Genomic DNA, 17,828 nt, shown 5'->3' with positions numbered 1-17,828 from the left:
CAGCTGTCCTAAAAGTCTCTGCATAGCATGAATTCCAAAGGTGCAATATAGAGGTAACAATAGAGGCTTTACTATTTGGATGGATTATATAACTGTTAGTCCAATGTAAACAGTATAACCGCCCAGAATTTGCTGCAGTGGGGCATCATGTGGAGTGCACTGGGAGTTTTGCCTTCACCCCTCAGCTCAAATTATTTTTGCACTGCAAATTGCTGGACATATAACAACATGAAGAAGTTAGTGGAGCATCAGGGACCTTGGTAAATGACGGGACCAAAAGCCTATCTCCTTAACCAATTAAATTTTAAAGATAGGGAGAGAAACCGAATGAACAACAAAGAAGGAAATAATGTGAATTAGATTCAAACTAGAAACAGAGAGAGGCTGAAAACCTGAAATAAAAATGGAAGGAAGATTCGATTGGATTGAGTGAGAGAAAAGACAAGGAAGAAAGCAATGTTAAATGTAAGGTTTTACAAACCTGTTGGAGCAATTTACCACCCGGAGGAGTGACACTCCCAGTTTGTCCCTTTTTCTGGGCCTCTGATAGGTAGCATGTCAGGATCATTATTCGATTCATCAACATTAATCACCCCATTAGCACCCTTAGTTGTCTTTTGATAAGTTTAATTCATATTTATTGCACAAATTTAGGACTGGAACACTAAAGGCAAGCCAGTGCAGGACAGAGGGCGTGCTGCACTGTTGGAGGTGCTATATTTCAGGTGATATGTTAAACTGAGGCCCCATTATCTGGTCATGATCACATTGCTGTTTTGAGACAGCTTGCTGTGTACAAATTTACTGTCATGTTTCCAACATTACAACAATGACTGCACTTCAGAAGTACTTAATTGTTGTAAAGCACCCTAAAACGTCCAAAGATAATGAAAGGTGCTATATTAATACAAATCTTTTTTTAAGTACAGCAATTTCTTGACGCTCATGGGGAGGTTGATGGCGAGGTCCTTTTGTGCGAGGGTAATGGCAGTCCGTGCAAATCGGCCAGCAGTGTGTGGCAATTTGCAACAAATGCTGCATCTCTTCCTCACCACAGATTGTGTGGGGTTTTTTTATATATACACATAACAGTACGTGAAACAATTGGGTTTACCTGTGTTCCCTTGCTAATTATACAGTAGCCCAGCAATGCTTACTGTCAAGGCCCACAAGGAAAAATGGCTACTTAGATGGAATACTATAGTGTTTCCAGCACTCATACCCCAGCCAGAATCATTGCCTTCAGAAACAGAAAATAGGAAAATTAACAAAAAATAGCAGGTAAACTGAATCTGGATGACTACTTTTCAACCTTCAAATATGTGTTTAGTTTTGTCATCCAGACTTTAACTGAATGCAAGCACCACAGTAATTTAGTATAGTTGAGCAATGAGTGTACTTTAAAACCTAGTGTATGACCATACTTATCTTAAAGCTGCGTTGGAAAATTTACACCCACCTACCAGTCACGGGTACATTGGTCATAAACACTACTTCAAGGTGTGGTTCCTCCACTGAGTTGTACAGGATTTAAAGATTTATTATGCATACTACAAATAGTAGGTATTGTACTGCTGTGTTCTGGGAGAGGGAGAAGGCAAGAAGAGCCAATGATACTTAATCTTATTTAAAAACTTGTTTATACACTGTCATGAAACTAACATATAATTTTCATAATTTTCTGGTTTACTGTGAAGGAGGTTTATGGGGGTAAGTACAATTGGATCTGTGTGTGATTTAATTACATTTAGAGTTGAGTAGACTACAAGTTTAAATCATCAAAAAATTGTAAACATGGATGTTGGTTTAACATGTAAGGTGTGAAGGGAATTTGCATTTTTTTTTAGACAAATGAAGGAATATTTGGATTTTAGTTTACAGCTAGTCAGATAAGCAAGACTAAAATGTGTTTATTTTTCCCAAAGGTTACTGACAATATATAGTGGTAGCATGAAAGTTTTTGTGCTATGAGGAAGATACAGTTTCAAAGGCATATAGAACAATAGAATTTATATCTTAAAAAGAGAGAAACATATTTAAAAGAGAATGAAGGGCTATGTGAGAGGAGAAGGCCATGTAAGATCTAACAGGAGTGTGTGAAATAGCCTTAATGAAATTTCCAGCATTTGTACATAAGTCTGTTACCCAGTGAAGCTGAAGTTGGAGAAAAGCCATTTGGAATTCCACTGTCCACGGTATTGTATTAATGTGCCGAGTTTGTTTTAAATATAAAATCTATTGTGGACTTGCCTTAAAGCAACCGGGGATCGGGTTAATTAGGAATTTTAGGAGTTATTATAATAATTGTATTATGTATGTGCTTGAAACCTTTTTGTTAATAAATAACTTAATTTTTAAAACCTCTAAAGATCTTGGTGGACTTATTACTTCTGAATTCAGTGCACATCTCGTAATAAGTACACATTGCAAGACCATTGTGATAGCGCAACCAAGTTTCCCTCATGGATTTGGTCCACCTGGCACACATTATCTGCCATATCATCATAACCTCAAAGATTCTCTCTTTCCCCCCCCCCATCTCATTGCAACAAGGAATGCAAGACATGGGCAATTGCAGTTATCTTTATTTGCTTTCCTGTAGAAAAGTGCCTTTTTTCAGTGTCATTGGGATCAGGAACCTACATAAATTGTGAGCACATCATGGTACACTACCAAGGTTTGGGATTAGATTGCCTGCCTTTTTAGTCAGAAGAGGAACACATTTCTGTATTAATTTTTCCCTACTCTGCAGAAGGCATTGGGTTCATTTGAAACATTGTTCAATTGGGCTTTGGGTGCATTTGATATCTCGTCCAAGAACTCCTCTTCATGAGTTATTAGTTTAGATAATGAATGTTGGATGACAATTCAATCTGAAGGCATCAGAATCAAGCAGTTCTAAACTGACATCAGCCCTGGCCAGGGTCATGAATCGTGATTAGGAGAAAGAATCTTAGATATCCCCTTCCAAAACCTGAGAAACAAGAGACCAATATAAACATCCCTAATACCAGTTGCTCTCTCCTAACCTAACATCAGTTTATATGTTGGCTCAAACGGAAGTCATAGGGAAGTCCTATATGTTGAGTTTAATGCATTATTAGTTTATATTGAGGATTAAGTGCAACTCTAGTTCAAAGCTGTTACTCAAAATATTAGCAGGTTTGTACTTTAATTTGTATACTTATACAACTGAAGGCTGGCACTCCTGATTTGATTTACATGAAGTCCAACTAGAAAAGTTCAGGGGGCTCCATGTATTATCTTATACTTGTTGACTTGGAAGATGGTTGAATGTTTACTCATTGTGGTATTAAAAATAAATGTGCTTTAGTCATTAATATGGGATAATAAAATGTCAGTGTTCATAATTTTACATTGGTCACTTTGAAATCTAAGCATTTTCATTATTTTCATTTATGCTTTGCTTATAGCAATACGCCCCATCAGTATTCGAGAAGTACGTGAAAGATGTCACTCTTCGGAACAAAAAAATTTCCTTGACTCTGTATGATACAGCAGGTAAGACTTTTTTTCAGTTTTGGAAACTTTTATTTGAAATATTTTCAGATACTACATTGTAAGTCCAAGCCAAAGGGACAAGGAAAGCTCTGGATTTCTTTTCTGGCCTGTGCTGAATTGCCTGATTTCAACTGCAGCGGCAATAGAGAAGCTACAGTTGACTTCAATCAAAAATCAAGGCTGACCGTCCAACGCAGTTCTGAGAGAGTGCTGTACCGTCAGAGGTATCATCTTTCAGATGAGACATTAAATCGAGGCCTCATCTGTCCTCCCAGGTGTATGCAAAAGATCCCATGGCACTGTTTCAAAGAATAGCAGGGAAATTATCCCTGTTGTCCTGGCCAATATTTACCCCTTAATCAACATCACAAGATTATATAACCATTATCACATTGCAATAAATGGGAGCTTCTGTGTGTAAATGGCTACCATGTTCCTTACATTACAGGGTGACTACACTTCAAAAGTACTTCATTGGTTGTAAAGTGCTTTGCGGCAGCCAGTGGTCTAAATGCAAGTCTTTTTGTCTCCCTAATGACCCTTGGTGGAGCATAGGAAAGTAATGAGTCAAAATTCTAGTTCCAGATACTGTTAATGACTCCTGTTTGTTTTCAGATTGTAGACATAGGCTCAATTTACGTTACTTACAAGATGCAAGATATGTTCTATTTATTAATATTTAAGTATTCACAAACATAGTAAGAACTTAAAAGTTAGACTTACCCTGGGAATGTATATGCAGAGCCAAGCAAAAAGAAACTTGTTATTAAGAATTAATCATCAGGGATGTGTTTGCATGCACATGTAAGACTTTCAAGTGGTGTCAGGAGTTAGTGTTCTTGTTTTTTCAATTTATAAAACTTTACACTCAGAAGCATTGATACTGCCAATGATGTTAGATGTTTACTCATTGGAACTATTAAACAGAGAAACCTTGTTCAGTGACATATGTATGGCAATAAAAGATGTCAACAAGTTTGTTAGTTACTTTTGAATCTATTAATTTTTCATGTTTACGCGGAGTCTGAGTTGCTTTGGTAATGTGCACTTTTATTTGCACATTGTAGTAAGTAGTAATGGTAGAGGCTCCAACTTTCTTTCCATCACATGGGTGACCAGGAATCTCTCCTGCTTTTACCACCTGCCATTGGCATATGTTGGAAAGATTTACTCAACTGGTTTTTCCGTATTATGAATGCACCTTCCTTGGCCATCAAGTCCTGGAGTGGAACTCGAGCTCAGAGCTTCTGATTCAGAGGAAGGGATGCTCCCCACTGCACCACAAGACATCTTAAAATGTGTAGGACAATGTTTTACTGTGTGAAATGTGAACTACTCCTCATTGGCTGGTTAGTTCCTGGTTTTGCTATAATGTTATGACATGAATACTTGATGTATAACTTGGCTCTGACACCTTCCTCATTTTCCATTTTGAATATTTAAGCTTCTATGTTGTTGCTGATGAATTTTATTTGGGGAGGCAGTAGTGTTAGAACAAAAAACATCATCTGTAGCACATCTTTTCCAGTTAAATTGTGGATGTCCCATTACTTCAGCTGTAAGTATTTCACAACAGGACTGGAGTTTCACAGAATCTCACAGTGCAGAAGAGGACCTTCGGCCCATCAAGTCTGCACCAACATGTGAGAAACACCTGACCTACCTACCTAACCCCATTTACCAGCACTTGAATGTTATGATGTGCCATGTGCTCGTCCAGGTACTTTTTAAAGGATGTGAGGCAACCACCTCTACCATCCTCTCAGGCAGTGCATTCCAGACCGTCAAAGACTTCAAGCACATCAGATAAAGGGATGACAATGAGAAAGGGGACGGGAAATACAGGACTGAAGGTGTTGTATCTGAATGCACACAGTATACGAAATAAGGTAAATGAGCTTGTGGCGCAGATTGAAATTGTCAGGTATGATGTGGTGGGCATCACGGAGACATGGCTGCAAGGGGATCAGGACTGGGAGCTAAATATCCAAGGATATACATCCTATTGAAAAGATAGGCAGGTTGGCAGAGGGGGTGGGGTTGCTTTGTTAGTAAGAAATGAAATTAAATCGATAGCAAGAAATGACGTAGGGTCAGATGATGTAGAATCTGTGTGGGTAGAGTTGAGGAACTGCAAAGGTAAAAAAAACCATAATGAGAGTTATGTACAGGCCTCCGAACAGTAGTCAGGATGTGGGGCACAAGATACACCAGGAGATAGAAAAGGTGTGTAAGAAAGGCAAGGTTACAGTGAGCATGGGGGATTTCAATATGCAGGTAGACTGGGAAAATCAGGTTGGTAGTGGATCCCAAGAAAAGGAATTTGTGGAATGTCTACAAGATGGCTTTTTGGAGCAACTTGTGGTGGAGCCCACTAGGGAACAGGCAATTCTAGATTTAGTGATGTGTAATGAGGCAGATTTGATAGTGGAACTTAAGGTGAAGGAACCCTTAGGAGGAAGTGACCATAATATAGCATTTACCTAGCAATTTGAGGAAAAAACTGGAATCAGATGTAATGGTATTACAGTTGAATAAAGGCAACTACAGAGGCATGAGGGAGGAGCTGACCAGAATTGACTGGGAGATGAGCCTAGCAGGAAAGATAGTGAAACAGCAATGGCAGGAGTTTCTGGGAGTAATTTGGGAGACACAGCAAAAATTCATCCCTAGGAAGAAGAAGCATACTAAAGGGAGGACGAGGCAACCATGGCTGACAAGGGAAGTCAGGGACAGCATAAAAGCTAAAGAGAAAGCATACAATGCAGAGAAGAGCAGTGGAAAACCAGGGGATTGGGAAGCCTACAAAGACCAGCAGAGGACAACTAAAAAAGAAATAAGGAGGGAGAAGATTAAATATGAGGGTGAATTAGCCAGTAATATAAAAAGATTGCAAGAGTTTTTAGATATATAAAGGGTAAGAGAGAGGCAAAAGTGGACATTGGGCCGCTGGAAAATGACGCTGGAGAAGTAGTAGTGGGGAACAAATAAATGGAGGAGGAACTGAATAGGTACATTGCATCAGTCTTCACGGTGGAAGACACGAGTAACATCCCCAAAGTTCAAGAGAATCGGGGGGCAGAGGTGAGTATGGTGGCCATTACCAAGGAGAAGGTGCTAGGAAAACTGAAAGGTCTGAAAGTGAATACATCACCTGGACCAGATGGATTACACCCCAGAGTTCTGAAGGAGATAGCTGAAGAAATAGTGGAGGCGTTAGTGGTGATCTTTCAGGAACCACTGGAGTCAGGGAGGGTCCCAGAGGACTGGAAAATCGCTAATGTAACCCCCCTGTTTAAGAAGGGAGTGAGGCAAAAGACAGGAAATTACAGGCTGATTAGCCTTACCTCGGTTGTTAGTAAGATTTTAAAGTCCATTATTCAGGATGAGGTTTCAGAATACTTGGAAGTGCATGGTAAAATAGGGCAAAGTCAGCATGGTTTCATCAAGGGGAGGTCATGCCTGACAAACCTGTTAGAATTCTTTGAGGAGGTAACGAGTAGGTTAGACAAAGGAGAGCCAATGGATGTTATCTACTTGGATTTCCAGAAGGCCTTTGACAAGGTGCCACACAGGAGGCTGCTCAGTAAGATAAGAGCCCATAGTGTTAGAGGCAAGGTACTAGCATGGATAGAAGATTGGCTGTCTGGCAGGAGGCAGAGAGTGGGGATAAGGGGGTCCTTCTCAGGATGGTGGCCGGTGACTAGTGGAGTTCCACAGGGGGTCAGTGTTGGGACCACAACTTTTCACTTTATACATTAATGATCTAGATGAAGGAACTGAGGGCATCCTGGCTAAGTTTGCAAATGATACAAAGATAGGTGGAGGGACAGGTAGTATTGAGGAGGTGGGGAGGCTGCAGAAGGATTTGAACAGGTTAGGAGAATGGGCAAAGAAGTGGCAGATGGAATATAACCTGGGGACGTGTGAGGTCATGCACTTTGGTAGGAAAAATAGAGGCATAGACTAGTTTCCAAATGGGGAGAGAATTCAGAAATCTGGAGTGCAAAGGGACTTGGGAGTCCTAGTCCAGGATTCTCTTCAGGTTAACTTGCAGGTTGAGTCGGTAGTTAGGAAGGCAAATGCAATGTTGGCATTTATTTTGAAAGGACTAGAATCTAAAAGCTGGGATGTGCTGCTGAGGCTTTATAAGGCTTTGGTCAGACCACATTTAGAATATCGTGAGCAATTTTGGGCCCTGTATCTCAGGAAGGATGTGCTGGCCCTGGAGAGGGACCAGAGGAGGTTCACGAGAATGATCCCAGGAATGAAAAGCTTAACATATGAGGAACGTTTGAGAACTCTGTCTCTATGCTCGATAGAGTTTTTAGAAGGATAAAGGGGGATCTGATTGAAACTTACAGAATACTGAAAGGCCTGGATAGAGTGGATTTGGGGAAGATGTTTCCATTAGTAGGAGAGACTAGGACCTGAGGGCACAGCCTCAGTAAAGGGAAGACCCTTTAGAACAGAGATGAGGAGAAACTTCTTTAACCAGAGAGTGGTGAGTCTATGGAATTCATTGCCACAGAAGGCTGTGGAGGCCAGGTCATTGTGTGTATTTAAGACCTGGATAGATAGGTTCTTGATTGGTAAGGGGATCAATGGTTACGGGGAGAAGGTGGGAGAATGGGGTTGAAAAACTTATCAGCCATGATTGAATGGTGGAGCAGACTCAATGCCTCATTTCTGCTCCTATGCCTTATGGTCTAACACCCTCCTAGATAAAGTTTTTTTTCCTCAAATCTCTCTTTCTCTCTCTCTTTCCCCCCCCCCCCCCCAAAACCTCCTGCCCCTCTCTTAGAACTTATGCCCCCTCGTGACTGATCCTTCAACTAAGGGGAACAGCTGTTCCTTGTCCATGCCCCTCATAATTTTGTACACCGTGATCAGGTCGCCCATCAGTCTTCTCTGCTCCAACGAAAACAACCCAAGTCTAGCCAACCTCTCTTCATAACTTAAATGTTTCACCCCAGGCAACATCCTGGTGAATCTCCTCTGCACCCCCTCCAGTGCAATCACATCTTTCCTATAATGTGGCAGCCAGAACTGCACACACTACTCCATCTGTGGCCTCACCATGGTTCTATACAATTCCAACATTAACTCCAACATGACCTCCCTACAGATCTCCTCCACATTTGATGGCTCAATGATGAAAATGGGAATTCTTAGGCACAAATATTTAGTGCATGCTAATCTTGCCTTACTTTAATAACTAGAATTTAAATTGCACACTATCTGTTCAATTTTATATAAAAGATCATTTGTCCATCTGTCACATTTTAAATTTCAGTGTATTTAAAAAAAGACATGCAGCAATTTGATGTTCCCTTTTCTGATGTGGAACCAGGAATTTACAAGCACTAGCAAATCTATAAACTTGCTTCACTAATGGCATTTAACCTTAGCATCCACCTCTTCTGAAGTTAGCTTCAAAGGGAGGGACCAGACTAAACAGGGCAGTAGAGTAATAATAATACATTCTGAACTGCATGTTATAATGTTATAAAACAAGCTCAAAAATGCTAAAACATCTCTCTTTCTTTTTATTGGGTGATCTGGGAATGGAACCTGAATCTCCTTTTTAAAGTGTTAGCTTGTTACTAGGGAGTATCTGACAAAGGTACAAAGCCACTTCCTGCCTGGGTTGGACTTAGTTTGATTAACCACAGGAAGGAACTGACTAAACATTATCAGTTTGAAGGTGAATACCATTTTCAACTAAATTTTCTTGTCAATTAAATTAAATGCTAATCAGTGTCAAACAGATTCACTGGGAGTTAGCTCAATTCTGCAGGCAGCTTTGGCAATTTGGGTAGTCATAATTTCCTTGATTTCAACTGCAGGTGAGGATAGTTGCACATAGTGAGTACATTTCTTTACTTTTTGAAAGAGGTTTAGCAAATTGATTTATTTAGTACGTTGATCTGTAACAAATTACAGATGTCCACATTGGAAACTGTGGTTGAACGCACCACATTGTACAATAAATAACAAATGTGACCAAGGTCCCATGGATTTCTCAGCAACCCACCCATACATCAATAAACATTGTGAGTCAGCCAATCTTGTTGAAACCCTGTCTCCCTCATGAGGGGCTCCAAACTTTGCACTTTTGAAGATCAAACTTCTGAATTTCCTCAACTCGGACTACCTCAACAACTGCGCACCTCCCAGGGTTTCAATCTTGTCTTCCGAAACTCTGTTCTCCTGGATTTTATGAGTCTGCACTTTTTTTCTTACTGGTGCAATTTCAGCTCCTTAATAGCTGGCTATCTTCACTGGGCTGGCACAGCCCCTGGATTGCATCAAGCTCCAATCTCCCCAGCTGTGCTAAGCTATAAATGGCTCCCAGGGCTTCTTCTGAGCCATAACCCTTTCTAGCGTGGACCTTCTGCCATCAGTTCCCCAGGACTTCTCCTGGGTCCTAACTGCACAGAGCTATCAAACGGCTCCTGGGACTTCTGAGCCCCAGCTACACACAGCCAGCTAACAGCAACACTTTTGCTGCCTGGAGCCTGCTGACAGCAGCACCCTTTCGGCTTGGCCTTTTCCCTGCTGCAGAACATTCACTCCCCCAGCAAACACGCGGATAAATTGAAACACCAGAACTTTATTAAGCTCCACCCAACTCCATGACAGTGTAACCTTCCAGGGCTCACTGAATGCTTTTAAATTAATTATAGCTCCAAATTCCAAAACGAAACAACTCTCCTGGGCTGCATTTTTTTTTTTTTTTTGCAAGCAGTGTAGACACCTAATCTCCAATTCTCCAGTTAAGTAAGTTCACCTGCTGTTTTATAGTCTTCCCTTTCTTGCTGTTAACTCCTTAAGTCAATATGGTCCAAACCTTTTAAGTGTAATAGTATTTAAGCTGCTTTAGACGTATTTATCCCATTTTCTACAGTTCAACGTGAATCTTCCCAGAATAAAAAATTCCCTCAAATATAACTATGAACTAGGTATTTTATGACAACGTATTCTGACATACATACATTTTGACTTTCATGTATTTATATTGGTCTTTCCCAAAATTGCATATTCCTCATTTATGCAACAGTTTTACAAATTAATACATCTACATGACTATTCCAAAACTGCAAACCAGTAAATTATATCAAAGAACGTAATTTAATCTAGCCCACTTCATCGTAATGATTATTGATTTTGTAAATTGTGCATGAAATCATCTAGTAGCTGTTGCAGGAACACATAGTATTACATTGTGAGCCACATTTACACAATATAAAGTGCACTTCTTCTAGCATCATATCCTGTGAAAATCAGTATCATAATATTCTCCTTTTCCATGTAAAAAAAAAAAAAATCTGTAATGATAAATGCAGGATTTTTATTCAACATAATGCATGATATTCATTTTTGAAAGTTAATTGTGGGGGCTTGGGGTGCACAAGGCTGAAGATTTGTCTAGGATGCCGAATACTCTTGTACCAGCCCTGGAAATGCTGAAGCAACCTCCTAGATGGAGTCCAAAACATGGTAAGCATTTTGGAAGCTTGTTGTGTAGAAAGAAGCTTTTCTTCATAAGTTGAGTGGATATTGCAATGGCGAGGCAAGATGGTGAGATGTGTGAAATGGAGCTTGCGTTTAGAAATGTTCAACGAGTGATTCCCAATCTCAGCTGTGTTATCTGCGGGAGTCATCTAGTGTTTGGCAACCATGACATTTCAGCAGTGGATTTCTTGTCTCAATAATTATGCAGTATGTGTTTACCTAAATATGTGCCTCCAAGCTGCAGCTCTACAATTCATCAAAAAGCAAATTGTAAGCCTTCCCAATCAATTTACAATGCATATAAAATGCACAGCCCTTGATGTGGATGTATTCTTCTAGGATGTCCATATCTGTTGCACCACAGAACTTCTCCTTGTAGGTAAAATATATTTAATGCAGTGTACAAGATAGCAACTATATTGGTTTATGGATATTTTCCATAGAATCCCTTGGCTGATTTAAAATTGGTCTCTTAACATCTTCATACAGGATCAAAAGCTGTAGGGCTGAAATTTACAACCTTCTGGAAGGTAAACTTTGAGGCAGGAGGACTTATAAAATAGTGGCAGAAGGCTTCAGGAGAGAAGCTTGACATTTTCCTGCCAGCAAGACATATTCTCAGAAGTAGGAATGGCATTGGTTCTTCTGCTGGTTAACCTGAATTGGACAGTCAGTTAATGCAATTATCTGGCCAATTAATAGCCTTTTACCATGCCAGGATTTTATCAGCACAGCAACCACCCCCTGCTGCATGGTCCATTGAGACAACGCCCAGCAGAGGTGCTGCCTTTTCTGGTCACTCCACAGCTCCGTCTGGCAGCTATGCCGCTCCTTCCAGCAGCAGTGCCACCCCCCCCCCCCCCCCCCCCCCCCCCCCCCCCCCCCCCCCCGCTGCTGGGGCCTGCCTGCCTGGTCCTGGCACGTTGAACAAATTCATTACCTGCCCAATGAGGTTGCCTAAGTATGGATGTGCACTCTCCTCCTCCACAGCCTCAGTAGTGGCCACGTCTCGAAGCTTTGAGGCAAGCTGCCATCCTTAACTCAATGGTGGTTCCAGCTGCAACCTTTTAATTGGCCTCTGCCAGAAAAATTAACCCCGTGGTCGTGCCGTACTTGTAGGCTGGGGACCTGCTTTTGTTCCTAGTGGTAGGTCTTCCTTGATTCACGCCACATTCAGACCATAATATCAAACTATTTGAAGACAGTTTCCTAGTCGTTGAGGTATTTTAAAAAAGAGCCACATGGAATGTAGTGTAGTAAATATTTTACATAAATTTATTCCGCAGATATTTTTCTCGTCTTTTCAGAGAAGCATATGGAAACACATGACATAACTTTAGTTGTGTCCTATATTTTTTAAGTACTAAGTTCAGACTGCTAAGCCACAGTTTCCTTCCCTTTAACAACTAAATTACAAGACTATAAACTTCCTTGTTGTTGAGTAAATGACCTCTATTTTATTCAGTGTACAGCTGAACCTCAGACTAGGAAAGTACCAGGTTCCCTCCCAGATCCATGTTCATGTTATCATTTGGGATCTACAGTTTGTTTTAGTACATCCTAGCTAGGAAAGGACAAGTTGTACAAAGTTCCTGCTCATTATAAACTTCAGTAGGAATTTAACCATTGTTACAATGACGATTGAGGCCATTTGGCACACCATATCCATATCTGCTCTTATGGTGGAACAATCCAAAATTAATCTCACTACCTTGGTCTCCCCATAGTCTGCATTTTGTTATGCTTCATACTAACAGATGCCTCAATCACTTCCGATGACAAAGCATTCTTTAGTACAAAATTTTTCCGCATAAAAAACAACTTTTTAATCTCAACAACAATTTTAAATAGACACTCTGACCAACTCCCCAACCATATGAGGGGGTCTCACTCTATAACTCTTAATTTAAAAAATTAAATTTCCTTTAGCTTTCTTTGTCCTCATGGAAATAGTTCCAATACCTCTAACCTCTCCACATAATGAATGTTTGTTATCCCTGGTATTATGCTGTTGTGCACTGCATAGCTTTAATATCCTTTTTAGAATGGGTCAACCAATTCTGCACAGTGGGATAACCATTACCATCTACAAATTCATCCTTTGCCCTTTGTGTCTGCACCTATGGCCTGACTGCCTTTCTTTAGACCAATACCAGTTGTACTGGATGGAATGCAGTAATTTTATATTGCATATTTGGCTGGTGCTGTGCCAAGAATTTTTAATCTGATGGTTTCAGAAGTGGAGTATAAGGCTGCAAAGTGATAAGAGCACAATTTTAATTTGTCACTGTGATATGGTTTTGTAATAAGTGAAACCAGAAAAATTCCTGAGGAATCACATTGCAAAAGTTCATATTGCAGCAGATATACTGGTTGTTTTAGTGCTCCACGAAGTGAGATGATCCAAAAGCTCCAAACACAGCAATGCAACCTTAAAATTCCACTTAGATTGTACAAAAACAAATAGCTAATGCCTTTGTGGTGCTTCATCTAGCACCATAAGCTGTAATAGTCATAAACAAGGATAAGCAGTAACCCATGCTTCAATGACTATGTAGTAAGTCTGATTGTTAATGTACTTAAAAATCTAACCTTAAAACCATGGTATCCTAGAAATAACAAGGAATAGGTGCAGATGCAGAATCCACTGAGGCATTTATACTCTGGTATTAGGATGATATGCAAAGGAAAACTTTAGTAGATAATGCACCACAAGGACACATTGGAAAATTGTGGGGACACTCCTCGCAATTCCCCAATAGGTTCTGGCTGCACTCAAGGCCCTCGCTATCCGACCTCCTGAAATTTATCCAGCGTTGGTGCAGATATGAGAGCAGTTGATTAAATTACCTTTTAGAAATCAGGGAGCAAAATAAACTTCCCGTGTTCTCCTGAAGGATCTAGCTACAATTTAATTGGGAATAGCCATCCTCCTGCACCTTGTCCAGGTAACTTTTCTTCAACTATGAGGCTAGACAGCCCATTTTGCAGACTCTTCCAGTACAAATGGCATCAGATTCTGTCCTGAGTTGACACACATTCTAACAGTGGTTATTAGAAAGTAATCAGGAGCAGAAACACAAGAGACGTAGCTCCCTCTTTAACTCAATGACACTGAGGCTATTTATACTGTCCCTATCTTGACTAGAATTAGCTAAATTGGCAGAGACTAGAAATAAAGCCTAGAACATGTTAATCTATACGGTTGAGTTATAACATTATCCCTAAGAACTATTTTTTTGTAGAGCTTTTCTGAGAGAGATAACCCCTCTAATTTCACCTCCCCACACACCTCATTTATTTATAGTTCATAAAATAGTAAATTGTACAGTGTTACCATGAGGAATGAGCTTGTGTTTGTGATGTCATTTTATATCTGTATGTACCCAATCAAAATACAATGCAGCAATTGATATGTTTACTCTGGTTGCTTCCCCCACCTTGGTAGAGTCCGTGTCTTTTGTTTTAAAGTGGTTGTTTCCTTTTAATTAGTGGTTTGTTAACATTGATCCAAATAGATTTCCTTTGGGTTGGGTTGTAAGCAACAGTACTCAGTGGAAAGTTCACCACAAAATACTGTGCTGCAAAATTGCTCTGGAAAGTCCCCAGTGCTATAGCGCTATTTTAACAAAATGATCTCTGAAGGATGTAAACCCTACCACAAAGTTCAAATTGGTTTCATTTAATTAGAGATGAATTTAGTACTTTTAACAACAAATTATTGATTTAAGATGTATTTGACTTGCTGATAGAGAATTGTAATTGTATCTCTAGCCAGGTTTCTGTAATGCTGGAATTGTGAATGTACTTCATCATATAGTTGTACAGAGCATAATCTGTCCATTTGTGTTTGGTGAACACTCATGTAATGTGTATTATTAATTTTTCTGAAACCTACATGCAATCTCCTAAACTATTAGGACACATAAAAGACATTGCGATGTGATTTAGGAAAAGCAGCTTTTGAGTTTTCCAGGATGATGGATTCGACTGCCATTGTTGAAGTTTGCAATAGGGCTGGTATCCTTTCTGAAATTCTGGTATTTGATCGGATGAAAGATTCTTTCCACTTGGTTTATATGAAAATACTTTGATACATCAATGGAGAAAGCCTTACACAACTAAGGAAACAGTCGAATTTGCCATGCAAAAAAATTGAATTTTTTTTCTAATCGATCAGATTTTTTTATATTTCTTCCAATTGTTAATTGACCTATTACAGGTACCCATCTGTGTTTAAATTTAACTTTGAGAATAAGTATGATTTTGATGCTATGTATCACATTTAAATGCAAATTCATAAACAGTATTTGTTGTTCAGTTCCTAAAATTTGGTCTGTTTAATATCCATTGTTTCAAAGGGTGAAACTGCACTACCAAACTCACTTAGAGATATTAAATCTAGTAAAAAGTTGTGGTGTCAGTTTGACTCTGCTGGTAGCCCAGTCATTCTCTGACTCAAGACAATTGTGGGTTCAAGGCCTTTTGAAGGATTTGAAGAGTCTCGAATGAAAATTCAGAGTGGCACTCGAGTGCTGCATTTCAGAGGTGCTGACTTTTGGATGATCCTGATGGTTTCTTTCACCCAGATAGACAAGCATAAGGATATAAAATGAGGTCCCAATTGGCTGTTCAAATGGTCATAAAAGATGCTGTGGCATATTTTGAAGAAGAGCAGGATGTTGTCCTGGTGTTGGGCCCAGCATTCTTGCTCCTCAACTTACACTATTAAAAAATCAGGTTAACTAGCCATTCATCTCCTTTAATGTTTATGGGGCCTTCTTGTGTACAAATTAACTGCTTCATTTAGCTACGTAACAGTCTCTGCACTTTTGGCCAATCTAAGGACAGGTCATACATTTTTGCTTCAAGGTTGTTGTACGTAGGATAATTGTCAATCTTCAGCAATGCACACAATATTGCTAACATTATAGAAAAAAAGGCACTGCTTTAGATTGTAAGGGATAAGGTTCACTTGAGGGAACTGATGTTAGAGCACTGATATTGTCCACAAAAATCTAAAATTGTGATAGAACTGTACATCCACAATGCATTGTTCACCCAGTGCACTGAAATGATATTAAGAAAGGGATGCGGTTAACATTAATTGCAAAGAGACAGAAATATTTTTTACCCCTCTTCCTGTCTTTGTGAGATAACTCATTTCCTCTGAAACTTGTCTTTCTTTATATATCATGACAACATTGTTGCTTAGCCTTAAAGTAATTCTATAAGTATGTTGCTGCAGCATGCTTAATTTTACTGAGAAAGGATGCTTTCTGCTTTTGACAGAAATTGGTTCATTATTTTCCTCCTAATCTACTTACAAATCTGTTAAATTTGTTCAATGCTTACATTAAGGTTTATAACACAGAAATTGGCCATTCAGCCCAGTGTGTCTATGATGTTGTTTACACTTGTCTCACCCTAATTCATCTAAATCTATTCGCAGACCCTTCCTTTTGTTCCTTTCTCCCACATGTCCTCATCTATCTTGCCTTTGTAACAAATAGAATAGGTGTATTTAATTACTCAATATTGCAGATTCTAATCACTCTCCGGGATAAAGAATTTTCTTCTGAATTCCTTATTAAGTTTATTAGTGACTATCTTATATTTATTACCCCATCCTAAGTGGAAATATCTTTTTCTGTTTGTTACCCTTACCAAACTTCATCATAATTTTACACAAAACAAAAACAGAATTACCTGGAAAAACTCAGCAGGTCTGGCAGCATCGGCGGAGAAGAAAAGAGTTGACATTTCGAGTCCTCATGAAGGGCTCGAAACGTCAACTCTTTTCTTCTCCGCCGATGCTGCCAGACCTGCTGAGTTTTTCCAGGTAATTCTGTTTTTGTTTTGGATTTCCAGCATCCACAGTTTTTTTGTTTTTATCATAATTTTACAGACTTTATTAGGTTTCAAGAACCATTTGTTAAACAGATACTTTAATACTTTCCAAGGTAATATACATTCCCTGAAAAACAGCTAAAAATTTGAGTTAGTTGAATACCATGTACTTCCTGTTAATCATACATGTCATCATGTCTCTGAAGCTCCATTTTCTTTATTAAACACACTATATACATGCAAGTAGTTGTTTAAAGACATTGTTTAAATAAATAACATTGTATAAGCAAAGATTTTTCTTTGACAAGACCAGAAAGTTTGTAAACTCTAAGCTGTAGAAACATTATATATAAAGAGAAAGCTTGACAGTCTGATCTGTAACTGTAGAACAGTTATCTTACTGTAGCAGACTACTGCATTCTGTGTTTATATAGAACAGTGCATCCTTTGACTTACCATGAAAAGTGCTACAAGTCTTTTTGGTAACATATCAAAACAGTACATCGATACACATTGATATCATGGAGGTTTAAGTTGTCTCTTTCTCCAAGATATGAATATCAGTTTTACATTGGTGTCACAAAATTCAACGAGACAATTTGTGATTTCTGTACTAGGCTGAGTTTAGAAGAGAGTTCCTTAGCTCGGCTAATAATCACATTATGGGGAAGGTTCCAAGCTATATGGAGCAAGAGGATCATGGTCTTGATTTCTGATCAATGCTAAGTTTGTTGATTTTAGCTAGGTGAGAGTCAGAAACCTTTGCTACTTCAGCATATCTTTGGGTTAAGTACCTTTCGGAGAAATATCAGCCTGGGTTTCCATTCTCTGGTTACTAGAAGAGATGTGTATTTATATTTTCTCTACAGTTCCAACCACATACTGTCCAGTTTCATGAATGAAAAACAACCAGTTGATTGAGGTACAGGGGGATTGTC

General features: G+C 39.3%; 1 protein-coding gene across 7 annotated transcripts in view; it reads left to right on the top strand.

The window, feature by feature from the left end:
* Positions 1-17,828, top strand: part of rhof (ras homolog family member F) — a 45,011-nt gene that overhangs the window by 20,850 nt on the left and 6,333 nt on the right. For all 7 annotated transcript variants that reach the window (XM_041202221.1, XM_041202220.1, XM_041202219.1 and 4 more), the window contains one exon: positions 3,435-3,522. In XM_041202221.1, the coding sequence (XP_041058155.1) occupies positions 3,435-3,522 (88 nt within the window). The remainder of the gene's footprint in view (positions 1-3,434; positions 3,523-17,828) is intronic.

The sequence above is a fragment of the Carcharodon carcharias genome, chromosome 13 (assembly GCF_017639515.1).
Source record: "Carcharodon carcharias isolate sCarCar2 chromosome 13, sCarCar2.pri, whole genome shotgun sequence".
Classification (NCBI taxonomy): Eukaryota; Metazoa; Chordata; class Chondrichthyes; order Lamniformes; family Lamnidae; genus Carcharodon; species Carcharodon carcharias.
The sequence above is the reverse complement of the archived record's forward strand: the minus strand, read 5'-3'. Positions and strand labels throughout refer to the sequence as shown.